The following is a 21405-nucleotide window of genomic DNA, read 5'->3' on the forward strand; positions in this document are numbered from 1 at the left end:
TTCCTTTTGGTAGTACTTCAAATAGCTTCCTGTGAAAGACTTAATAGGAGGTAAATCTTTAGATGTATTTGAAGGCCTTAACTTCTTTTGTACCTCTACACATTTTTTATTTATTTGGAGTAATTTGACAGGGAAGTCTGTCCCTAAGCAAATTCCATGCCTACACACAGAATCTCTAAACACTTTTTATTGCTTCTCAATGGATTAGAAGATCTGGGTAAAGGGAATGTGTAGTATTACCAGATGCATTTAGGAGAAGTTTCCTGAAGTCAGTATATCACCTTTCATTTTTGTTTAGTATGTAGCTTTTAAGTTCCTGCTTGTAGCATTGCATCCTTGCCCATAGCTATGCTTAGAGTCTACAAAATTTTCCTGGTTTAACTTCTCCAAAGAATAAACCTTCAGGTTTATTATGGCTTAGGAAAATTGTGCCTGAATGGACTGGCTGGGAAAGAGAATCCAGGAGTCTAACTGCTCTTCATTTTTATTCTACTTGTATCCCAATTTGGAGAAGCCCATGATACCTCTAATTATTGAGAATATCTGCGTTCTACAGTGAAAATCACCTTGATTACGGTCTTCACCTAGAAGCTATTAGTTTTATCCCAACTGCTTAGTCAGTGACACTGGGTTTGGCTTTTGCTTCATCAGTATTCATCCAAATGCTTCCAAAACATTACTATCTCTCTGGTGCTAATATTCTCTCTTCTGCTTTCTATATTCAAGTATTTTTTTATTCTCTTGCTTGCATTTTAGTAGGATATTATGAAGAAACGTTGATAGATGCAGGTATGTAATCGGATACATTTAACTAGAAAGCCAAAAGAAAATATTTATATATAATCTGTATTTCTCTTTGCATTTATGAATAGAAAGCCAAAGTCCACATTAGCCCACCTCAGGAATGGCGGGCTTCAACCATACTGGTGTTAACCACGTGGTCTTCTATCTGCTGGGCATTCCAGGACGAGAAGACCTACATACATGGATTTCCATCCCCTTGTTCATTTCCTATGTCTTTGCTCTCCTTGGGAATGGTCTACTCATATTCATTATCCTCACCAAGAGCAGCCTCCATGAACCTATGTATCTATTCCTTTGTATGCTGGCTGGAACTGACATTGTCTTTGCCACCACCACAGAACCCAAGGCATTGGCCATTTTCTGGTGCAATCATCGGGAAATTTCACTTAATGGCTGCATTGCCCAGCTCTACTTCCAGCATTCCTCCTTCATCTCAGAGTCAGGCATCTTGCTGATGATGGCATTTGACCGCTACATTGCCATATGCTACCCACTGAGATACACGACAATTCTCACCCACTCCCTGATTGGGAAAATTGGTGTGACTGTTTTTGTGAGAGCACACTGTACAATTTTCCCCATGATATTTCTTTTGAAGAGGCTGACTTTTTGTAAAAATAACATCCTTCCACATACGTTCTGTGAACATATTGGCTTAGCCAAGTATGCCTGTGATGACATCCATGTAAATATCTGGTATGGGTTTTTTGTCTTAATGTCCACAGTGATCTTAGACATTGTCCTCATTTTTGCTTCCTATGTTCTTATCCTCCATGCCATCTTTCTCATTCCTTCTCATGAAGCTCGCCACAAAGCTCTTAACACATGTGGCTCCCACGTCTCTGTCATTTTCCTCTTTTATGGTCCTGGAATCTTCTCAGTTCTCACACAACGCTTTGGACACCATATCCCACTACATGTCCATATCCTGCTGGCTAATGTCAGCATGCTTGCTCCGCCTATGCTGAATCCCATCATTTATGGGGTCAAGACTAAGCAGATACGAGAGCAAGTGGTTTATATGCTTTTTCCAAAGCAGAAATGACTTTGGGGATGCCAGAGACTGATTTCTCAGAAATTCTGGCCTTCCATGAGTTGTGCTTTGGTAACAGTGAACAGGAGAACAAGAACTGAGTCACTAGGAAAAAATGGCTCATTGAATTCTGGACCTCTGGAGCAACGTATCTGAGGTTGTGAGACTTGCCTTTCTAATAAAGCTGAAAGGAATGCTTGTGGGCTGACTGAATTACCTACCACTCATTATATGAGGGGGAGCTCTGGTAGCATAGTGGCTAAGACACTTGCCTGCTAACCAGACGGCTGGCGGTTCAAACCCACCAGCCACTCCTTGGAAGGAAGTTTGGGCAATCCTACTTCCATAGTGATACTGCCTCGGAAACCCAAGGAGGGGTCACTATGAGTCGGGTTTGACTCGACGGCACATAACAACAACAACAACAACATTATATGAGGAATAAACAAGTTGCTCTCTAGTAGTCATGTTTAACTGTATAATCAACTGAATTTTGGGTAAAGAAAGTGTTTAAAAATTCTTTTTTATACAGGACTACAATTTTTAAATTGTTTTACAGAGCTGTCTTTCATTCTTGGGGTTCTTTAAATGTAGAGATGGCCTTCTAGCCATGCTTGTTTGTCTAGTGCTTAGCCCAGGAAACGGACAGAATGGACACCAAATCTATTTTTGTTAAGACAACTGGAAAATCTTAGTAAGTGTAAAGAAGATAACTTAGTCATAAACAGTGTTAAAATTTGGGTTTACTTCCTTCCAGACTTTTTTCAGTGCATATATTTTTTCACATTATTGCCATGTAAAAAAAGAACAAAAACAAAATTCTTGTTTATAGACTTTTACTCATTACATGATATTCCATCATAAACAAAACATAATTTCCTTAATCATCCTTTTGTTTTCATTATATTTTTAAATAAATTTTTTGTTTTAGGACAGTTTTAGATGTACAGAAAAACTGAGAAGGTAGTATAGAGTTCTCATACACCACCAAATCCCATTTCCCATTATTAACTTATTATATTAGTATGTTACATTTGTTATCATTGACAGATCAATATTGATACACTATTATTAACTAAAATCCATACTTTATTAAGATTTTCTTACTTTTTACCTAATGTCAATTTTTGTTCCAGGATCACAACATGGATACCATGTTACATTTAGTTGTCAAGTCTCCTTAGGTTCTTTTGGGTATGGCAATTTATCAGACTTCTCTTGCTTTAGATAACTTTGACAATTTTGAAAAGTATTGATCAGGAATTTTGAGGAATGTCTCTCAATTGGGTTATTTCTAATGTTCTTCTCATGATTAGAATGGAATTATATGTTTTGGGGAAGAAAATCACAGAGGTAAAGTACCATTTTCATGAAATGGGTATATATGATCAACATTACTTACACTATTGATGCTAATTTTGATTACTTGAGGTGATGCTCATTCTTTTAGTTTTTAATATTTAAGTCTTCAAATCATTAATGATATAAAGACTGTCCTAGGGACACTTTCATGCCTAAGATTTACCTTCTTTCTTGAGGGGGAGGGATTACCTTTTGCATGATTTTTATAGTTTTTAATATTTAAGTCTTCGAATCATTAATGATATAAAGACTGTCCTAGGGACACTTTCATGCCTAAGATTTGCCTTCTTTCTTGAGGGGGAGGGATTACCTTTTAAGATTTTTATCTTAAGCAGAATAACCTTAAGAATGTCAAGGGTATGAAGACTTTAGGTTCCTACTGCACACTGAAAAACTGCGCCTAGAAAAATTATGAATAATTTTCATTCTTGTCAGAAATGCATGAAAGTGCCAAATTTACTGCTCTTTTATTAGCATTTAGTACGTAGTTCCATTTTTAAACTCTGATGAGAAAAAAATCACTTTCTCATTTTCCTTTAATTTGAATTTATTTCATAAATAGAGACACTGAGCAAATTTTATTGTGCATATTGAATATTGTATTTCTTTGTGGATTAATAGTAACAATCATTTGTTGGACCCAAGCAAAGTTTATTACAAACCCAATCTCATTTAATCTACACATCAGACTTACTGTTTTTATTCCATTTTACAGACATGGAATTTGAGGGTCAGAGATAATACCTAACTTTCCCAAGGTAGTAATATTTATTGCCATTAATTTCTCAGGATTTTAAGCTTGTAATTTCTGGAATTTTTTTTGGTTCCTTTGCTTGACTTTTGGTTTCTTTAAGGGGATATTAAAATATTTTCAAATTCATCAGTCTTTTCCTTTGTGAGTTTTACTGTTTAATCTCTGAAGATATTCTTCAATCTATGATTTTATTATTTCTTATGAATAAACTAAGCAAAATAAAGAAGATATATTTCAATTATCAATAATCCTTATGGTACATACTGAAGGTGGAATACATAGCCACCCATTTTCTTTTTCATGAAATATTTATAGAGTACTAACAACATGTGTTAAGGAGCCCTACTGGTGCATTGGTTAAGTACTTGGCTGCTAACTGGAAGTTGGTTGTTCAAACCCACCAGATGCTCCATGGGAGAGAGATGAGGCAGTCTACTTCCATAAAGAATCACTGCCTTGGAAACCCTATGGGGCAGTTCTACTCTATCCTAATGGGTTGCTATGAGTTGGAATTGACTTGATGGCTGTGGGTTTGGTGTTTTGGTTTTGGGTCTGATCTAAAGCCTGTGCCATTTTTCCTATGTTACATTGTCTTACATGTCTTAGAAGTTGTAGCATAATAGGAGAATTCAAAGAGATTGGGGTGGAAGTTGAAGAAAGATTGTTTAGGTAATCCAACATACCAAAATGGCAATTCTTAAAGTTAATGGAAGCTTTGGCCCTAGATATTACAGGATTCAAATATCAGCCTACCCACTAACAAGTTGTTTGACTTTGGGCAAATTTCTTCAGTGTCAGTTTCTTCATGCATAAAATAGTGATGATTTCAATGATCTCATAGATTTGTTGCAAGGGTTGGAAATATGAGATAGATTGATACAGTGCAACAATGGGCTCAAATGATTGTGAGGATGGTGCAGGAATGGGCAGTGTTTTGTTCTGTTGTACACAGGGCTGCTGTAAGTTGGAACCAACTCAATGGCACCTAACAATAGCAACAAACACACTTAGTAGTTGTTTAATAATTGCTGTCATAAAACTAAGAAGTGGTAATAGTAGAAATCGATTAGGAATAGTAAGAAATGAAAAGTTATATTGGATTTGGAAACAAGGTGAAAGATTCAGAGAAGGAAGTTTCATTGGCACGTTGGAAAATGGCACTGGGTGAAGATAGATGGAGAGAGAGCACATCCCTGCTTTAAGAACTGTGAAGCCAAAGGGAAGGAAAGTGGAGACACCTGAACAAATTCACACACGAAGGAGAAAAATCCAGCAGAAGAGGAGTAGTTGAAGTTACTAGAGAGTGATGGATTAATGGGTGAAGTTATTTAAAGAGAAGAGAGCATTGGGGTCCAATGCACAGATAGAGAGCTTAGCCTTAAGCAACAGGAAAAGGGGAAAGATGATTTGAATACAAATAATTTTGTAGGTGGCTGAGAGTGAGGGTGAGGAGGTTAAGGTATGTGGCAAAAGATGGCTTTGTTTTTCCCCTTGAAACAGGAGTCAGGAAATAAAGGTCATCTGATGAAAGGAAGGAAGGAGGAATAGGGCAGATATGAAGTGGCTAAAAGCATGACCTGGGGACTCAGAATGCCTGTTTTCAAATTCCAGCTTCACCATTTACCAGCCAAGTGAACTTTGGGGGTGGTGGTGGTGGTATGTAGGAGGGACTACTTAAACTCTTTACACTTTGTTTCTATTAACAGTAAAATGGTGAGTGACTGCAGATATCTCATACTGTGGTAAATGAGTGAGATAATGCATGAGTACAGCATCTGGTTCCAAGTTTACTTGTGTTACTATCATCAAGACCCTTGTGGCAGTAGCTGCCTAACTGATCTGCCTCCAACCTCCTGCCTACCTCCCCTCATCCCCATCCATCTTCACAGGGTTGTAACAGAGAACTACCTAAAACAGAATTTTACCACACCACTTCTTCACTATAAATCTTTCAATGGCTATTATTACTTCAACATATGCTGAGTACTATTAGCCTAGTACTTAAAGTCCTCGATGATTTGGAGCCTGTTTAACCTTCCAGCACTATTTCCTACCATCTTATACCATGTCCTCTTTGTTATGTTAACTGCAAACCAGTATAATTTTTCTCCATCTTCTACGTCCTTTCAGACCCCAGTGCCTCTGTTCATTCTCTTCCTTCCTCACATTGCTTTACTTGGCAAACTCTTACTTGCTCTTCAGGGTTCAACTAGGAACCTTTTCTGAGCTTTCAGGGAGTTGTCCATGTTTCCACTCGGTGTGTTTACTTTTTCTTGACACTGTCTACATACATAGATAGATATTTTTGCTTAATTGTCTGTCTCCAAACAGGCCATAGGTCCTCAACAAGCCATGCCTGGCAATATGGTAGGTCCTCAGTAACCAAAACCCACTGCCTTTGGGTCAATTCAGACTCATAGTGATCCTATAGGACAGAATAGAACTGCCCCACAGGATCTCCAAGACTAAATTTTTATGAAAGCAGACTGCCACACTTTTCTCCCACAGCATGTACTGGTGGGTTCCAACTGCTAACTTTTCAGTCAGCAGTCCAGCACTACCAGGGCTTCTTGCACTCAGTAAACATGTCTTAAATTAATGATCAATTCAGTTACCATTTTCCTTCTGAGATGTTTATCACATTCTGGTGGTCAAAGTGGAAACTGAATGTTATTCATAGCTCTTAGCTTAGTAACAATTTGAATCTAAGATCTGTGGGATTGTAGAGCTGGAAGGGCACTTTCACAGATAACCTAATACAACCTCTCCCCAACTTTAGTTTTAAAGGTAATGAGACTGTAATTTCATTGAAATCACATAGCTAGTGAATAGAAAAGAGCTCTGGTAGCATAGTGCCTAAGGCACTTGACTGCTAATCAGAAGGCTGATGGTTCAAACTCACCAGCCATTCCTCGGAAGGAAGGTTGGGCAATCTACTTCCGTAGTGATACTGTCTCAGAAAACCAAGGAGGGGTCGCTATGAGTTAGGTCTGACTCACAGCACACAACACCAGTGAATAGAATGACAAGAATTTTAACTAATTTTCCTGATTTATTACCTGGGATCTTTTTCAATTCTCCATGTAATGAAAAATGATCTGTTACACCCTCCACTACTTCAGTGCCATTTAGCTTCGTGGGAAGAGTAGTAATGTGACCATCAAATCCTATATATCAACACATAGATAACCTCTCCTGGGCATAGCAACCTCCAACCACACTGGTTCCATCCACTCACTCTTCATTCTGTGGAACATCTCTGGTCTGGAAGGTCAGCACACATGGATCTCATTCCCCTTCTTTATCTCCTATCTTATTGCTCTCCTTGGGAATAGATTCCTTGTCTTCATTGTCATCACTGAACACAGCCTCTAAGAACCCATGTACCTCTTTCTTTGCATGCTGGCTATGGCTGACCTCATCCTGCCAACCACCACTGTGCCCAAGGCCCTGGCCATATTCTGGTTCCGTGCTGGGGAAAATCTCCCTTGGTGGCTGTATCGCTCAAATCTTTATTCACACCTTTCTTTGCTGAATCAGGGATTCTGTTGGCAATGGCATTTGATTGCTATGTGGCCATCTGTGACCCACTGTGCTATACCACAGTGCTCAGTTGTGCTATAATTTTAAGAATTAGCTTGTCTATGGTCTTGAGAAATTTCTGTGTGCTACTCCCAGATATGTTCCTGGTGAAGTGGCTTTCTGCTACAGCAATGGGTTCCCACATACCTGCTGTGAGCACATCTGTTGCCAAGTTTGCCTGTGCTGTTATTCATGTCAGTGTCTGTCCTCCTATGGTGGTCTTCTATGCCTTGGTCAGCACAGTTTCCTATGTCCTCATCCTTTATGTGATCTTCTGCCTCCTCTCCCAAGGAGCTTGGCATTAAGTCTCTGGGAGCATGTGGCTCCCATCTTGAGTCTTCTCTATGTTCTACTTGCCTGGCATTTTTACCATAATTACCCAACAATTTGGGTGCCATGTTCCTTCCTTACCATACATACATCCTGCTGGCCAATGTCTGCTCTCCAATGCTGAATCCCATCATATGTGGGGTCCAGATTAGGCACATTCAAGAATGTGTGGTTAGTACTTTGTCTTCACAGTGTAAATAATGCTGAATTTGTGTAACTGACTATGTGGTATGTTTACCAATACTGGAATTCATATTCCTTTGTCTACTTTGTGGAGACTTATAAATTAAGAGTTTGTTCCATTGACTTCATTGAACAAAATGATTTTTATTGACTTTGGAGATAATAAAGTTAATATCCAGATTACCATGTGACTTTTGAAAGGTTAGTGTTTAGAAAGAACATGGACGTTTGGATCAGAATTAAACTTGAATCTTGGCATCAATAATGCTAGGTTGGGCCTTGGAAAGTTACTTATTTTCTCAGCAACTCTTACTTCATTTGTAAAATGGGAATATCACTGTTCACTAACAGGTTATCCATGAGGCAATCTAACCTCATGCTTAGGGTACCCAAGAGTCATGAAAACTAAACTAAACCAAGTCAAACAATGAGAAAACTACCTACAATGAACTTAACAGGAATATTTAAAGTAGAACATTTAAAAATAATCTATTTTAATCTAATCATATGTGTATATATATCTGATAACATTTTGAAAAATAAAATTTTATTTTGAATTAGAAATGAAGGCATATCTTTAAATTTCTTGATTCTGTCTGATTATACCTTTATCAAAGGGATATGACAGAACTAAATAAAATAAAGCTTAGAAAGGATCTTGAATATGCATGAGGCAGAGTAAGCAGTAAATAAATTTTTAGTTCTCATTGCTTTCTGCATCATTGTATCTTTAAAATTTTGGTATAATAACCTCTGCTTCTACTTCAGAAAGTTGTAGAATTGAGGAGATCAAGAAATGCAACAGGCTTTACCTGCATTTTAAAGGACTATATTATCAAAATTGAAATTAGTGCTGGTAGTATCCTTCCTCATATCTTAAGAGAATCTGTTGTGCTGACAGGGAGGGGGCTGTGTCATTTGTTAGTGACTAATGGTGAGGGTGATAGTTGAGATACCATGAAATCTCTACTGGTTGATTCTTTTTGGTGGGGACCAAGGGGATCAAGGGGATGTTATCTGTGTGGCAGTATTCCCAAGTATCTCAGGGTGGCAAATATTGAATTGTGTCCCCCCCAAAATATGGCAACTTGGGCAGGCCATGATTCTCAGTATTATGTAATTATCCTCTATTTTGTGATCTGATGTAATTTTCTTATGTACTGAAATCCTAATCTCTATGATGCTAATGAGATAGTTATGTAAATGACACAGGATAATCTAAAGGATTAGGTTGTATTGTGAGTCGATCTCTTTGATATATGAAAGATTAAACAAGTGAGCAGAGATAGGGGGACCTGAACACCACCAAGAAAGAAGGTCTCAGAGTAGCGCATGTCCTTTGGACCTGAGGTCCCTGTGCTAGGAGCTTCTAGACCCAGAGGAAGATCAACACATATGGAAATCTCCAGGGAATGCTAGGTCCACAGATGTTGAAAGGAGACCAGACCCTTCGCCCAGAGCTGACAGAGATAGAAAGGCTTCTCTTAGATATGGCATCCTTGATTTGGATCCCTAGCTTCCTAAACTGTGAGAGAATAAATTTCTGTTTGTTAAAGCCAGACATGTGTGGTATTTCTGTTATAGTAGTACTAGATAACTAAGATACAGGGTAACTCAATATACCAATGCATTCAAATTTTGAGAAATCAGATTAAGTTTCTATTATTATATCTCCTCCAACCACTATCAATTAAAGGTCACAAACCATTGTTTACATTGGCTAACTCCAAGAGAGAGATACAGAGAATCAGAAAAGCAGATGATATTCAAATAGATGTGTATGATGTTGCAACCAACAGCATTGTATAAACCTAAACCTAAGAGTAATATCATTATGAGTCCAAGAAGATCCTGAGAGGCAGCAGGTAGCAGCGGATAGTACTCAGGATAAGATGCAGGGCTCTTACTGTCAGCTCAGTGACTGGAATGGCTATAAGAACAAATATTAGGCATTCCCAAAGGGTTTGTCTCTGCTCTACTTGACGAATAGGTTTTCCTGTAAGCTTTTTAAGAAGATGAGAGCCTTGCCATGATTCATCTTTCCTGACACAACTATATTCATATTAGTATTGACTTGTTCACACTTGGAGAATGCCTTAATTTTAGTGGCTATGAGGAGACCTTATTAATAAACTCTTTGCCTTCACTGTTTCCCAAATTTAATACAATCTTTACCAGCAATGGCATTATATTCAGGGTTCCTTGTAGATTGCAGGCAAACAATATGCCTGAGCCTATGGATTCTTTCTTCATAAGGTACATAGTAAGTGTCATGGATAATGAGCCCATTTAATATGTATGGAAAAATCAGAACAATTTACCCATAAAGGAGACAATTTACAGGAGTTTTTCATTTAACAGGAAGAACACTGATAGCAGAGTATCCCACCCTTAACCTCCCATGGACAGAGTGCTCCAGGTACTTTGAAGTTGTCACTGGCCAACCTACTGAAAATATCAACAGAGAATGTCTCAGGTCTGTGATGAGGGATCAGGGATTCTGGGGTCCAGTCCCAGGAAAAGTTTGTCTTTCAAAGTTGGGAGTTCCCTCATTTTGAAGAGGTAACATCAACTCAGGCAGTGATCAGTCTCAAAGGGTCTCCCATCACCACAATGGCTGCCATTGGGAGCTTTATGGATTGAATTGAGTCCCCCAGGAACATATTTTGAAGTCCTGGCCCTCATAAGTGTGGGTGTGATTGTATTTGGAAATGGGATTTTCTTTGTTGTTAATTAGGTCACACCTGAGTAGGGTGGTGCGGTGAATTGCTTGATGTGGCCCTTCTAGCCATTGTCCCCCATTCTGTGATGTATTGTAAATCCTATTATCCATGCCTGTTTGGGGTGATGTGGTAGTTAAGGTCAGGTATCAACTTGGCTGGTCAGCTGGTAATAGTCATTTCCTATAATGACTATCAATTGGCTCTATGATAGGATTTGCTTTGAGCTGCTGATTGTTAAAGCCATCCACTTAGGTTATTTCTGTTGGGGCAACACAGGTGGAATGTATCTTGAGTCCTGCCTTGCTGGAGGGTATAATTCAAATCACCACCCTTAGCTTCCTTGAGGGTATACCTACGAATCGGAAGGTTCACCCTCCTCTTGCTCCTGTTTTGTGTTTTGGCTCATCCTCATCTAACCCTGGATTTGGGACAGCAGCCGTCATCTGATCTGCTGATCAAGGTTCATCAAACCCCGAGAATTGCTAGGATCCTCCAGACCCACTCCTGGACCTGGGACTTACCAGCCTGCCAGCCTCCACCACGACTACGTGAGATGATCCCTTGGGTGTCTGTGAGTTCTGTGAGGTGTTACAGCAAAACACAGAATCCTAGACTGGAGAAATTACTGGGAGGAGGAGTAGTAGTTAATGTCTGAAATGATGGAGTGGTATGGTAGTTTGGACATTTGGGATATCTTTAACCTCCGCCTCATGGGGACCAGCCTTGTGCTGATCTTTCTGAGAGAAATTGTTCTGGCAGGTGGTTTCTAAATCTAATCACTTCTGAGGGAGAGGAATGGCCAGAGACATACACATAAGGAAAGATGAGCAGACACCATGTGAGGATTGTCTACAAGCCAAGGAACACTAAGGAACTGAGTAATGTCCAGGGATACTAATAGTTGAGACCCTGATTTGAACTTTTAGCCTCTAGAACTCTAGAAAATAAATTTCTCTTCCCTAAAGCTACCTGTTTATGGTACTTGTGTTAGGGTAGCAATAGGTAACTGAGACAGTGAATTACAGAAGAGATTCTTGACATGGATCTTACAATCTAAAAGCAAATATTCTGTTGCAGAAGAAGGGAGAGAAAGATCCCGGCAGGAAAAACATTGTGTGCAATGTCAAAGACACATCAATATTAATCATATTCAGAGTGGCAAATATTTCATGTTTAAGGTGTGTGTGTGGGAGGGTTCAGGAACACAGAAGGCTGGATATTGACCATGGTCTAAGGCCTGCATAATTCAGCCCTCATTTCTCATGCTAGGTGGATGAGAAACAAAGTCAAAATGGGATAGATTGAGGAAGAATTCCCTTGGGAAGCCTTTTGGTAAACCAAGCAAGACAGAATAAGAGATCTGACCAAAGGCAATGGTTGGAGGGATGGAGAGCAAAAAACAAAATTTGAATCACATAAAGAAGGCAGAAACATGTTTTTGGCTGATCCAGATGAGTTTGGGCCAAACAGGCTTTCCTGGGGGGAATCATAGCATTCCAGGGCAAGGATATTGAAAGCCACTTGACATTGACTATCAGTGACCTCTCGGCCAAAGTCCAGTGCTGGGATGCTGACACCTCTGCAGAGGTTAATGGAAAGAGAGGCAGGGAGAGTGATTGAGAAGGGTACCAACAGGGAGCAGGTGGCAGTGCTCAGAGGAGAGCCACCAACAGTCAGTGGGCCTCTACCGTCCCAGCCTCAGTGGACACAGGGTCAGAGGGGCCGCATTTCTTCCTCCATCATTGAAACCAGGATTGAAGAAGGGCCGCAGAGGCCCAGTGAAGACACATTCAGAGAAGGTGTAGATGAGGGAGCCGTGATCAGTGATGTTATAGAAGGAGACAGTGTGGTTTTCACAATCCACGAAAATTCCAACTTGGCATGGAGGCACCTGAAGGTGGAGGGAAGTCTGGGGGGAAGTGCCAGCCTCATAATTTTGTTTGTTCCACAACCAAATTGTCCAGAAGCCATTCTCAGGGCAAAGCAAAAAATGTCCCTTCCTCTGCACAGAGTATCTACAAACCCCCAAGTCCCAGGCCTCCTTTCCGGTCACATCTACCTCCCAGTAAAGTTTTCCAGAGTCGAAGCACTGGGTACCCAGGACCATGGGATAACTATCAAATCTCTCTTCATTTTCAGGCACCTCCTGACGAGTGTCTCCAAGCCTCACTTGTCTCCGATCTTCAGAAAGGATGAGCCATGGATTGGCTGTGTCTGGATCCAGAGTGATGTGTACTGCAGAGAGAGAACCATGGTCAGGTTTGGAGAGTGTAGGATGGCTAAGAGTGGTTGTGGTCAGTGGCCTGGGCATGTGTAAACTGTGAGGTGAGGATGAGGGAGTCACCTGGAGGCTCAGTGTGCGAGGAAATAGCACCTTGGCTAACCCTGGCACTTTTGCTGACCATTGAGGGAACTATCTTCACTATCTCCGTCCTGTCCTACCTACTCGAACTTACCATCTCTCCTTGACACTGCTGTTTTACCCCACCCTGGGTACCAGCTCTACATCATTGCTGTACCTTTCTGCTCCCCACACAGGCCAGTCCCACAACTCCAAGGGCTCGCCTCACCTCCGTACGCCCTCAGCATCTTCTTTATCCCTGGCACACGGCACTCACTCCTCAGGTCTGGGCAGACAATGTCCAACTCACTCAGTTTCCAAGCCTCGCTCCTGAGGGAAAAAGAGTTTGAGACCCACATCTCCAACTCCTATCACAGCCTTCTGGAACCATAATGCAGTAACTTCCCTCATGGATGACTGTGATAATTTAATTGAACACAAATTTACAAACCCCACCTGGTTGGATGATTCAGTTCCTACCTAGGAGTTCCTGACTGCACAAGTCTCTGCAGCATGCAGACAGTTCCTATCTCCTCTCCAAGCCTGGTCACTGTGTAAGCACATGCCACATTGTGTTTTACAGGGAAAGTCATCTAATACTGCCTGCAAAACTTCTGTAAAGAAACTCAAGGAGTCTCACTCATGCTATAGGTCATGGCTCTTTCCTGGTGGTCTGTAACTGGTTAAATTACATTTAAAAAAGGAATCCCAGCATGATGTACACTCAGAACATCCCAGAATTTCCCTGTTTCCCAGGGCTTCAGTTTGTGAAGATATTACAGTCCAGTCACTGGGGGCAACTCACTAACGGGGATGCCCACTAATTAGCCTTCTCAGACTAGGAAATATTTTATGGAGTATCAGGTCTTTGAGAATAGGGAGGACTGGGAAACTTTAGCAAATGGCTTCTAGCTCAATAACCTTTTTCAAAGGTATGTATGTTTCCTGCTACCACCCACCCTTACAAAGAAAATCTCTCCTTACCTTTCCAGGATATGTTTAATCTCCTGAGGAGAAAAAAGACAGAGAGTAAGTTCTGGGATTACTGGTTCACTATTGAGACTTTGGTTCTGAGGATGATATGATACAAACCTGTGGTCCTAGGGCACTACTCTGCCCCATTTCAGGAGCTGAAAGCTGTGTCTGACCAGCTTGAAGAAGAAAGGGTGTGTGATGGTTATGGGATACCCAAGAACCTAGCATGGGTGTGACCTATAGCTAGAGGAAAGGTAATCAGTTTAAGGACTCTAGTTTAGAAAATGAAGTAGAAAATCCAGATCCTGTGTGCTGGAGGGGATAATAGTGCAGCCTGGTTGAAGTCCAGTGAAAGTCACAGGGAATGAATGTCTAAGTTAGGATGCCCAGAAGTTGCTCTCTCATTTATGGGTTTGAATTGTTCTTGGGAAAAGGGCTGGTTGGTCAAAGCTCTGTCCAGTACTGTGCTTAATTGCCCCTTATGTATGTGAAATCAAATCATCTGAGAATATTCTCTGTTCTCTGTTGATTTATTGCTGCAACTACTTTTGAATTATCTTCAGCAAAATTTTACTTACGGGTGATATTAATGACATTGTTCAATAAATTCTGCATTCTGCTGGAGCAACACTCTTAGGAATGGGCACAAATATGGACCTCTTCCAGTCAGCTGGGTAGGTGGCTGTCTTCCAAACTTCTGGGCATAGACAAGTGAGCATTTCCAGTTGTTGCCTTCATTTGCTGAAACTTTTCAGTTGGTATTCTAGGAATTCCTGGAGCCTTGTTTTCATCAATGCCTTCCATGCAGCTTAAACTTCTTCCTTCAGTACCATTGTTGATCCCAGGCTACCTCTTAAAATGGTGGAACATGGACCACTTCTTTTCGGTACAGTGACTTTGTATTCCTTTCATCTTCTTTTGATGCTATTTTGTCCATAGAATCCTTCAATATTGCAATTTGAGGCTTCAATTTTTTTTCTTCAGTTCTTTAAGCTTGAGGAATTCTGATGAGGTTCCTGTCTTGGTTTTCTAAATCCAGGTCTTTGCACATGCCATTATAATTCTTTACTTTGTTTTCTTGAGCCGCCCTTTGAAATCTTCTGTTCAGCTCTTGAGCTTCATCATTTCTTCCATTCCCTTTAGCTTTTCTACATTGAAGGACAAGTTTCAGAGTCTCTTCTGACATTCATTTTGATCTTTTCTTTCTCCCCTCCCCCTTTTTAAATGACCTTTGCTCTCTTCATGTATGATGACCTTGACGTCATTCCACAACTCATCTGGTCTTTGGTCATTAGTGTTCAGTGTATCAAATCTGTTCTTGAGACTGTGTATAAATCCAGGTGGACTATACTCTTGATCATACTTTGGCTCTTGTGGTCTAGGTAGGCTCGTAGGCCCAGTCAAAAATGTATCAGAAAGCCTGATTTAATGCCAGGCAGAAACAAGATTTGGACAATGAGAACAGAGAGCCTGTCAGTCATTCCAATCCAGTATCAGTCTTTTTGCACAAACAAGATAGAAATGGCTTTATGACCACATCTGACTGAGATATGGTAAAAAGTTGTGAGAAAAGAAGAACTAGAAATTTGGAGCAGAAGGCATTTTTGAGACCATCTGGTCTATGATTTCCCAAAGGGGAGCAAACATACAGATATAAGATGATTTTAAGTAAAATGTTTATCAGTGACTTTTTTTTTTAATTGTGATAATATGATACATATAATGTAAAATTTGCCATTTTGATAATTTTTAGAATATAATTCATAGACATTAATTATATTCACAGTGTTGTACAACCTTCACCACTATTGGTTTCTACAACTTTTCATCACCTAAACATAAACTCTATTTCCATGTGGCATTAACTTCCCCTACTCTATACTCTCATACCCATATTCTCTACCCTACTCCATGGTATCCACTAACCTATTTTCTGTTTGGAGGCATTTGCCTATTCTGGATATTTCATATAATTGAGATCATGCACTGATGAATTTTCAAACAATAGTTATGTACGTATTTCAATGTTAGCTCTACCTCTTATGGGTGGACTTGGTCAAGTTATTTAGCTCTAGTCTTTCACCAAGACTCTAAACATCTCTGTGCTTTACTGTTCTCATCCATGAAATGGGGACAATAGTAGCACCCACTTCATTTTATTGTCATGAGGATATGCCTGGCATGTAACATGTGCTATTTAAGAGCTTGCAGTTATTGTTATGAAATAAATTAGAGTAAAAATATAGGTAACATATCAACAAGGTGGTGCAATGGTTAAGCACTCAGCTGTTAACTGAAAGGTTGGCTGTTCAAACTCACCCATTAGCTCCATGGGAGAAAGACCTGGTAAAGTGCTTCCATAAAGATGAAAGCCAAGAAAACTCTGGGGGGCAGTTCTACCCTGTCACATGGGGTCACTATCTGTCAGAAGTGACTCAGAGGCACCCAACAACAACAACATATCAACATATACTTTCTGGGCTATTGTTCTTTAGGACAAATTTCCTTTTAAACTAAATTCAGCCAGGCTAAAAAATGTGAGGCAATCTAAGGAAAAATGTTGTTGTTGTTGTTATGTGCCGTCGAGTTGGACCCGACTCATAGCGACCCCTCCTTGGGTTTTTGAGGCAGTATCACTACGGAAGTAGATTACCCAACCTTCCTTCTGAGGAGTGGCTGGTGGGTTTGAACTGCCAGCCTTCTGGATAGCAGTCAGATGCTTTAAGCACTACGCTACCAGAGCTAACTAAGGAAAAGTAACATGTGAAAATCATTTAGATAGTCCATAATAGTAACAGAAATTGTAATGATGATACATTTATGACTAAAGTTTGAAGAATCCTTGTTATTTAGTTCATTCCCAGGTACCCTGCTGTTTTACAAATGGAGAAATTAGGTCCAGGAAAAGAAAACGACTTAACCTAGAGTTATGGAGAGAAAGTACTGACAGCCTGGGGCTAAGTTACTGTTTCTTGATTTTTCTGCCCAGTATTTTTAGTTGTATCTCATGCATTACAACCTCCCCATGGCCAGAGACTTATCTAAAGAGGCTTGGTGGAGTTTTTCATGTAAACTTCACAAAATTGCTTTGAGATATGTAGTATCATAATATTCATTTTACAAACGAGAAATCTGATGCTCAGAAAGATGAAGGGATTCTTTCAAGGTCATAATACCCCAGTACATGTTAGGTCCTTCCCAGGGATATCCATTTCTGTTCCTTGTTACATGGAATAAGCAACCAAACCCAACCCATTGCCATCAAGTCACTTCTGACTCTTGGTGACCCCACGCGTGTCACAGTAAAACTGTCCTCCAAGGGTTTCAGTGGTGGAATTTTTGGAAGTTGCTTGCCAGGCCTTTTGTCTAAGGTGCCTCTGGGCAGATTTGAACCTCCACACATTAGTCACTTGGACTGCCTAGGAACCCTGGTGCCTGGAATATTCCCCCTAAATCTGAACCTTTCTGTGCCTTGAATGCAAACTATTCATGAATCCTAATTTGGTTTGCTTTATTTAAGAATACTCTAAGGACCAGGTTTTCATTTACTCTCAGGGTAAGCTCAGAATTGTTTTCTTTTTTTCCCTCCCCAGTTACTCCTTCAGTCTCAGGGGGGCCTCTCCCTGGTCTCACCTTCAGCAGTTCCAGTGCTGAGCCCCGACTCCTCTGCTCCAGCTCTGCGATCAGCTCCTGCAGGGCCTGGCTTTGCTGCACCAGCTGGGCCTCAGTCTCTCCCAGGAGTCTCAGCTGATCCCTCTCTTCCTTCTCTAGTTTCTGCAGCTGCCTCTGTTCCTCTTCAGCCAGAAAGTTCTTTTGCTGCACAAACTCTGTGTGAATCTTCAGTTTGTACATCTCAACCTTTTTCTTTATTGTTAAGGGAAAGAGAGATTTTTTTTTTTTTTTAATCAGAATCACTCAAGGTTCAAGGATGGACATGTGTTGGTACTAATTTCTACAGTCTGCAGATTCACCACTCTGGACACACACAGACACATACACAGACACATACACGTACGCATACACATACAATTTTGCTGAGGAGACTAGTGGGTAAGGTGTCTGGGACTAAGAAGGATTTGGATTGCTGGGGGCACAAGCACAGCTGCATCAGCCTATCACATTTGAGACCTTCCTCAACCGCTCTTCCAAAAGCCAGTCACCTCTCAAATGTGTCCCTTGGCTTTCATTTCTCTATAAGCTGTTGAGAGAGTAACACCTGTCCCTACCCCCAAAAACCTCGCAGAGAGAGCTCATGATGTCATTCCTAAGTCATGGGAAAAGAAAACTTCTGGAACATTCTTTGCCTGTCTTCTTTTGTTGGTAAGTGGAAGGTCACTGGAGCTTTGATGGCACTGTGGTTAAAACATTGGACTACTGACCAAAAGGTTGGTGGTTCGAACCTACCAGCCACTCTGAGGGAGAAGATGAGGCAGCCTGTTTCTGTGAAGATTTATAGTCTTGGAAACCCTACGGGACAGTTCTACTCTGTCCGAGAGGGTTACTATGAGTCAGAATAGACTCAATGGCAGTGGGTTTGATTTGGCTGGAGGGTCACTTTTTGCTACTGCAGCCTTATTCTTCCCTCTCTCAATCTAAATCTTCCTCCTCTGGGATTTGTTGTCTACAAGGTCTTTCTACTTCTCTTTAATCCCTGACCCACCCCTGCTCCACTAGCGAATCACCAGAAACAAGCTTTAATTCTCCATTACACCCTGGGCCAGTGATCTGGACATGGTCAAGCAACACCAGCTTAGAGTGATTTTCCTACTTTAGCCCTTGAGACTATTGCTCACAGCCTTTACCATTTCCTGAAATACATAATGGTTGGGCTTCTCTCTTGAGATACGTTTGTTCCAAATACTGCAGTACGGGTACTGCTGTCTGCTGAGATTGGACTTGGAGGAGCAAGGAGCTTTAGAGTATGGCATCTCCCCCAAGCACCCCTTTCTATAGACTTTCGACCTTTGTCTTTGATTGGAAGCTCTCCTTCTAGCCTTTTTCCTTCCTTATTCCCCTTCATCAGGAGACAAAGGTGATAGCTGGTCCTCAGAGAGTGAGATAAATAAATCTTATAGTATTCTGTGTATAGTAGCTATGGTTAGGGTCTTGAGTCCATGACCTTGAATTTTAACCAGGCTTCTGATCTAGGATCCCTATCAGGGTGTGACTCTTGCCTTCCAGGCTTCTCTCTTCTCAACAATATCGACTTCCAACTTCTCAGCAAACTCCTGCTCTCTTCTCAGCTTCTCTAATGCCTTCTGGAGCTTCTCCTGCAGAGAAAGACAGCAAATCAATCCCCAACCAGACTAAGAAGTAGGGTGGGGTAACATGGGGTGAGGAAAGGTCATATCTGTTCTTAGAAAACCCTGGGTGTAGAAAAGGATAGAGTCTTAGAGCCTGAGTGGGGTAGGAATTCTGTGGACGGGAAGACTTCAGACAAAGTTGGATGTTGTCTTGTAGACTAGAGTCACATTGTTAGAATGGTAGGGTTAGGAGACATTACTCGTTCTTAATTAACTAAGAAGGGGAGCTCTGGTGGCATAGTACCTAAGGCACTTGACTGCTAACCAGAAGGCTGGTGGTTCAAACCCACCACCCACTCCTCGGAAAGAAGGTTGGACAATCTACTTCTGTAGTAGTACCGCCTTGGAAACCCAAGGAGGGGTCGCTATGAGTCGAGTCCGACTTGATGGCAGTGTATTTGGTTGGTTTGGTTTGCCACACAGAAACATGATCTTTGCAACATTTTCCCAAAGCATATTTCCTGCTCCTCAGGAATGAGAAGGTTATGTTTAGTCCATGATTTTCCACTTTAGATTAGACATGGAGGGAGACATCCTTTTCCTTTTCAGTCCTTCACCTTCAGAGGCTACTCCCTCCCATCCCAAGCTCAGGAACGAAGCACTGCTCAGGGCCCTTTTCCCTCTTACCTGCTCTTGCTTTGGCTAAGGCCTCACCTGGTACTCCTGAGCAGCTTCCTCAATAGGGACCAGGGTGTGGTTGTGGTGTTTCTGCGATTGGGCACATACCCAGCAAAGGGCTTTCCCATCCTCCTCACAGAACAGGTGAAGTTTCTCTCTGTGTACCTCACATCGATCCCCTTTTGGGCCCTCCACAGTGCCCTGGCCCATCTGTCTAAGGTTGTCCACCATGTTGGCTAGCTGCCGATTGGGCCGGAGGTTTTTGAGCAGAAATGTGTGCCGGCACACAGGGCACAGGCTGCCCCCGTCCTTCCCGACCTCAGAGATGCATTCTTGGCAGAAGCTGTGGCCACATTCGATGCTCACAGGCTCCACGAAGGGATCCAGGCAGATAGCACACGTGACCTCCTCCCACATCTTTGCCAGGGGCATCTCTGAAGCCATGGGGAAATGTCCCTTTCAAGCAGCACCACAGAGATCTTGTGGGGGACTAGTAAGGGAAGGAGAAAAGAAAAGAAAACCAAAAGGGTTATGTGAGAAAAATAAAATGATTCAAAGGGAAACATGAGGGGAAGTGAACTGGAGGGGGCATGTTCTGGTTACCTAGTGCAACGCTGACAAGAATATACCACAGATGGGATGGCTGAACAAACAGGAGTTTATTCTCTCATAGTTTGGAGGCTTTAAGTCTAAGTTCAAAGTGCCAGGCTCTAGGGGCTGGGTGAAAATCTCTCAGCCTTGGGCTTCAGCTCTGCCTCCAGCTCCTGGCCCACTGAAGCTAGAGGCTTTTCTTCACTCAGACAGCTGTTAGCTGCTGAAGCTGCCAAGCCCAAGGTTGACAAGTAAAAAGGCACAGTCCCAATGTTACCAAACCACACAGTGGCCATTAATTCAAGTCCATTGTAAGTCCCTAGGTTGGCAGAGCATGGCAGGCTGCTGAAAAACGACACGGCTACATGCAGGGTTCAAGTGTGCCATAAGGTAGAGACCATTCCCCAAGGCTTTTGTTTATATACAGAAGCAGGCCACATGCCCTAAGGCAGCTACTCAGCTGCTCACGGTAGATTCCACCATGGAGTTGACTACCAGTCTCATCATGGGGAATACTACCACCAGCTGCCAAGCCACTCAGCCAAGCTCAGCCAAGTTGACACACAAACATAACCACCACAGAGCAAAAACAATAAAAACAAGAACATAATCTGAATACCAAGGGCTTTTCATCCAAATCTGGTCTGAAAAATGGGGAAAGTTAGTCTCCAAAAGTGGCAGAGGGAATTGTCCAGAACCTTGGAGATAAAATTGTTTACAATTCTACTTTAATTATGTCCACCCTGGTTGAAACCCTTCAAAGGCTCCCATTACAATCCTAGAGCAGAACAATTCAACTGCCTGGG

General features: G+C 41.4%; 2 protein-coding genes across 2 annotated transcripts; one reads left to right on the forward strand and one right to left on the reverse strand.

Moving 5' to 3' along the window:
- The first annotated feature begins 904 nt into the window (after window positions 1-904).
- LOC103197124 (olfactory receptor 52B4-like) lies at window positions 905-1849 on the forward strand. Its single transcript, XM_007941004.1, has one exon. It carries the CDS (start codon window positions 905-907, stop codon window positions 1847-1849), a length of 945 nt encoding a protein of 314 aa, XP_007939195.1.
- A 10606-nt stretch (window positions 1850-12455) lies between these two features.
- On the reverse strand, window positions 12456-20574 carry LOC103197186 (E3 ubiquitin-protein ligase TRIM21). The gene is given in 7 exon segments (XM_007941059.2): window positions 12456-13006; window positions 13342-13442; window positions 14097-14119; window positions 17721-17951; window positions 19262-19357; window positions 20045-20457; window positions 20460-20574. Coding segments are annotated over 7 exon segments (1530 nt in total).
- Between the last annotated feature and the right edge of the window lie 831 nt (window positions 20575-21405).

Source organism: Orycteropus afer, unplaced genomic scaffold, assembly GCF_000298275.1.
Source record: "Orycteropus afer afer isolate SDZICR_OR568_19922 unplaced genomic scaffold, OryAfe1.0 scaffold00074, whole genome shotgun sequence".
In the NCBI taxonomy this organism is placed as follows: domain Eukaryota; kingdom Metazoa; phylum Chordata; class Mammalia; order Tubulidentata; family Orycteropodidae; genus Orycteropus; species Orycteropus afer.

What these genes read in the sequence shown, in the direction of transcription:
- LOC103197124 (XM_007941004.1), top strand. Translation starts at nt 905, where the DNA reads ATGGCGGGCTTCAACCATACTGGTGTTAACCACGTGGTCTTCTATCTG.